This window comes from Acanthisitta chloris, unplaced genomic scaffold, assembly GCF_000695815.1.
Source record: "Acanthisitta chloris isolate BGI_N310 unplaced genomic scaffold, ASM69581v1 scaffold38232, whole genome shotgun sequence".
Lineage (NCBI taxonomy): Eukaryota > Metazoa > Chordata > Aves > Passeriformes > Acanthisittidae > Acanthisitta > Acanthisitta chloris.
The window spans coordinates 1-4,843 of NW_008660526.1; the positions used below are offsets into that span (position 1 = coordinate 1).

General features: G+C 43.3%; 1 protein-coding gene across 1 annotated transcript in view; it reads right to left on the reverse strand.

The window, feature by feature from the left end:
- Positions 1-534: 534 nt before the first annotated feature.
- Positions 535-4,843, reverse strand: part of KIAA0753 (KIAA0753 ortholog) — a gene marked incomplete at both ends in the record, with an annotated part of 10,735 nt that continues 6,426 nt past the window's right edge. Inside the window, 6 exons of the mRNA XM_009069837.1 lie at positions 535-759; positions 900-1,020; positions 2,136-2,217; positions 3,241-3,411; positions 3,600-3,690; positions 3,857-3,946. Of these exons, the coding sequence (XP_009068085.1) occupies positions 535-759; positions 900-1,020; positions 2,136-2,217; positions 3,241-3,411; positions 3,600-3,690; positions 3,857-3,946 (780 nt within the window). The remainder of the gene's footprint in view (positions 760-899; positions 1,021-2,135; positions 2,218-3,240; positions 3,412-3,599; positions 3,691-3,856; positions 3,947-4,843) is intronic.

Genomic DNA, 4,843 nt, shown 5'->3' on the forward strand with positions numbered 1-4,843 from the left:
GGTTTGCTTTCAAACCAGCACAAAGACCAATAGGTGATTTCTGAAATAAATCATATATATCGAAAATTATTTCTAGGTAATTGTAGGCAATTACTCAAGAAAAGTGCAAGGAACTGATAACCCGTGATGTAGTTTAGTTACTAAACATGTTGCTGAGCAATCAAAACAATTATTCAAGTGTCAGTGCAAAGGTGTGTATTTCGGCTTACACTGCCCTGCTGCTTAGCAGACTTTCAGCCTGAGAAACAATTTTTCTTTGCCAGGAATGAAACAGCACAGACTGTTTACTGTTTCTTCACCTCTTCCTTGTACTAAGGGATAGGCATTCTACTTCCATATCCTTTTGTTTTACCCAACTACCTTCAAAATCCATGAACACTGAGTACCTGTAGAGAAACATTCCGAGAGCCAACAGCTTCTGGCTTTCAGTTTGGAATTGAAACGGCCCCTCCCCACTCCTCCCCTGAGTAAGGACAGAAAAACCTGTCATCAGCTGATACATTCACTTTAAAACCACAAAGATAGTTCAAGTACCTTTCAGCAATCTGCCATGGATCAAACCTGCCCACCACCTCATGGGAAATAAGCCTTAAATGATGGTTGTATCTTCTGTTATAATCCAAGATGCTCTGGAGCATACGGCTTGGCACAGAGAGAGACTCAGAGCATGCTTTCTGTAGAGAATTCAGAGGCAAGGGCTGCAGAATGTCATTTCCGGTCTGCAATTTTTCCTCTGCTTCTTCATTTACATCAATATAACTGGAAATATAAAAGAATCATCAAGACAGAACTAGATTTTCAAGTCTCTTTTTGAAGGATCAGTATAATGAAAACACTGTAATGAAGACACACAGATCTCATGCAGCACAGTTTAGTGTAGGGCCAAATATTCCACTTACTTGCCATCAAAAGGTTTTTCAAATAAAATGTCTGTTTCTAGCTCTGTGTCTCCGATTAACTTGGTTATCTGAACTGGATGAGGAGATATAAATCCTTTAGCTGTTGATGCCATTTGCTGTTCTAGAAGGAAGGAAATAACATTTAAAATTGTTTCTTTGAAAGAGAAAAACTACATCTTCTGCAGGTCCTCACAAAGACTTTTGCTTCTTTCTAAGGGGAAGTCCTTCTGGTAAGTAGAGTATTGAAAGCCCCTAAAATGTAAATTCAATATAGGATTTCAAGAGCTAATTTTAGAAATGCTGCCTTTAGTATAAATCATTTGTGGTGCCAGTGGATACTTGCAGCAGAGACACAGAATATGCCACTGTAAAACTAGCACAGTCTATTAAACTTGGCAATAAATCTGAGACATGGAAAAAAAAAAGATTTGGGCTAAATCTTCCCCAGTCTTATTGTGAGACTTTCCAACTTGCGTTAAACAACAATTCCAGTAAAGTCTGTGAGTGATCAGATATTCACCTTGGAAAATCAGTGTGGCTTCACTGTGTTACTCAATCAAATAGTAGGATAAAGAACAGCAAACTGATAAAGTATTAATTTCCAAAACACATTTTAGAAACTGTCCTGTGAAAGAAGCACCTATAGAAAAAAAATGTGTCTGGATGGTGCTATTTGATCACACATAACCCAATGACTTTGATTTCAAAACATCTGAATTTAAAGCTACAGACTATAGGAAAACTAAGTCACAGAATCACTTAGGTTGGAAGGGATCACAGTGGGTCATCTGGTGCAACCTCCCTGCTCCAGCAGGGCCAGCCCAGAGCACATGGCTAAGGGCTGGGTCCAGACAGTTCTTGAACACCTCCAGTGAGGGAGAATCCACGACCTCTCTGGGTAATCTGTTCAGTGCTCAGTGACTGCACAGGGAAGAAGTTATTCCTCATATTCAGGTGGAACTTCCATGCATCAGTTTTTGCTGTTACCTGTGGCTGTTTTGGTTTCCATCCTGGCACCCCCTTCAGATACATGCACACATTAATGAGGTCCCTCTCAGATATCTATTATCGAGGCTGAACAGCCCCGACTCCTTCAGCCTTTCCTCATCAATGAGGAGCTCCAGTCCCTCCCTGGGACTGGAAGTCCCCCCCTGGACCTGCTCCAGGTGCTCCATGTCCCTCTGGTACTGAGAAGCCCAGAACTGGACACAAAGTTGCATTATAAAAGGCAGTTACCCATTTTGTCTTCCTGGGCCCAGAACTGGGAGTCAGTGTACACCACCTGGGTGACTCTCCTGCGGACAGCCTCCTGGGATCTCTGCGTTTGAACACACAACATCAGTCAATCAGCCATGTCCCACAGACAGCAACTCAGCTGTACTGATTAGCATTCAATAGGAAAGCAGGACATGATCCTTCTTGGGCAAAGCAGGCTCATTGTGGCTGGTAACAGAACTCAGAAAAGGGGTGGGAGAGTGAAATCACAGATGTTTATCTTGTCCAAAATGCCATACTAGTTGCCAGTCCCATGGGAACTCCTCCCATTTCAGACCAACAGCCCTCAGACAAACAACTGAAGGGCCCTCATGCTGCTCCCACCTCACCAACAGTGAATCCAAATGGGTGCTCCAGTGCCTCAGGGACAAAGACACTGCAGTTTCACACTTCCAAACGATGAACAGATCTCTACAAGTAAATGGCACTCAACTTAGTAGTTCTAAGTCACAATGGATTTCACTCAATAGGAAGGTTGAAATGGGACTTGAAACAAAAGCAATGGAAGAGCTGACTGAAGAAAGATTTTAAAGGAAGAAATGTATGAGAAAGCTCAAGCAAATTATAACCTCATGAATATTTACATAATTAAGGGCACAGATAACTATGTACTTGTCTGACTTCCCCATGCTGCCCTGTGCAATACTTTGCATTGCCAGAGCATATATCCTTGAGATACTCATGCTACTGAAATACTGGGATTCTATAGCACAGAAAAGGGAAAAAACACAAATTAATAAATATTCAAATACTTTGTGAGACAATCAACATAATCACCATACTGATTCTCCCATTCGTGTACAATGATCTAAGTCACAAAGTCTTGAGGTGGGAAGCAAACTCAGGTCTGCCAACTCTACAGCAACAGATTAATCACGCATTCCTCTCCTGTTCTTACACTGTGTTTTGCTGGAAGAACAGACTCCTTCCAGGTTTTACATTTCAGACACTGATCCAGTCAGACCTTGCTTCATTTAAGAATGTAGATACTTACAGATAATACAATTTATGGGCAATAATCAAGCAATTGGCACTAATGAGACCAACCAAGACAGAAAAATCTTACTTCAATTTCTTCCATTCTTTGCAACATTGACTCTAAGGTATGAGTGTCAGTCATAGGCAGGGCCTCAGTCTGGCATCTCTCATGCTGCTCCATGCTCCACAGCTCCTGAGCAGTGTCTTCCAACAGATCATCCAATAGCTTTTCACTCAGAATATCTGCATTTGCTGCAACCTGCTACTTAAAAAAACCCCCAAAATAGCACAGAAAACAAAAAGACACAAAACCAATGCAAGAAACAAAGGAAAAAAAGCCAAAACAAAGCCAAGTTGTATTAAGTTGAAAAGAAACTGTGTGCTGCCCCTCTCTAAGTGTTTGACAGCTCACAGGGCATCGTCCCAGTGGCAGGAGCTTGCCTGTACTCCCTGTGTCCTGTCTAACGGAGGTTCCGACCACTCCTGCACCTCCTTCCCAGCTCTGTCTGCACACTGGGCTGGAGAAACAGTTTGTGACCTGCACAAAACAGAACAAACAACAATGCCATTCTGAAACTCGGTATGACAATGAAAATTTAAAAATCCCAAACACATAAATGTACTTTTGGGGCAACTGTTAGGAGTGGGAAGAAGCTCCTGTCAGATCTGACACCATTTCTGAGATCTTCAAAGTAAGTCATTACCTTAACTTTGGTATTTTTTTCATTTCTCCTCTGTTAAGGTCAGTTAGAAGCTTCATTCCTCTTGAACTTCCTGCTTCAAGCCTTGTTAGACTTCAAAAATAGCAGAGGGTTACAAAATGCACATTCTAACAAGTGAAGAATGAAATAATATGATTTTGCATATTAGTTCAGAAAACTTGAAAGAAACTTTAGATAGAAAATTAATACTGTCTTGAAGACCATATAAGCCAGGCAATTCTGTTGAAAACCATGGATCTTGATTTAAGTTTCTCCTGTTGGCAAACAGGAACTACATGGCTATCCACAAACACTGCCCAGAGAAATGAGCTCCTCATGTTACCATGAACACTTCCAAGTACAGATCCAGCACCTGGATCTCCTGCTTCAACTGCCACAAACACTAGTGTCAAAGCAACCTAAATCTGGGAAGTCCTGGTCTAACAGCATGCTGAATATAGTTCAAAGTAAACAAACCTGCACTCTTTTCCTGTCTGGGACAAATATATGGTGAGACACTGGCACAGGTTGCCCAGGGACATGGTGGCTGTCCTGACCCTGGTGGTGTTCAAGGCCAGGCTGGCTGAGCCTTGAGCGACCTGATCTAGTGAGGAGGTGTCCCTGCCCAGGGCAGGGGTTAGGGCTGGATGATCTGTAAGGTCCATTCCAACCCTTAAATTCTGTGATTCTGTATCTATTTTGTCCTTCTGGAACAGGGAGATAATGTTTGCCGCCCTCATGCAGTGCTGTGGACACCCACTCTGCCTGCTGTGTTTCGTCACTGCCCTGCCTTGCACAGGTCGGCCCTGGTGCCCTGAGAGTGGCACAGCTGTGCCCTGGTTGTCTGGGCCAAGAGTGGCACAGCTGTGCCCTGGCTGTCTCGGGGTGAGAATGGCACAGCTGTGCTCTGGCTGTCTGGGCCAAGAGTGGCACACCTGTGCCCTGGCTGTCTCAGGGTGAGAATGGCCCCACTGTGCCCCGGCCGACTGG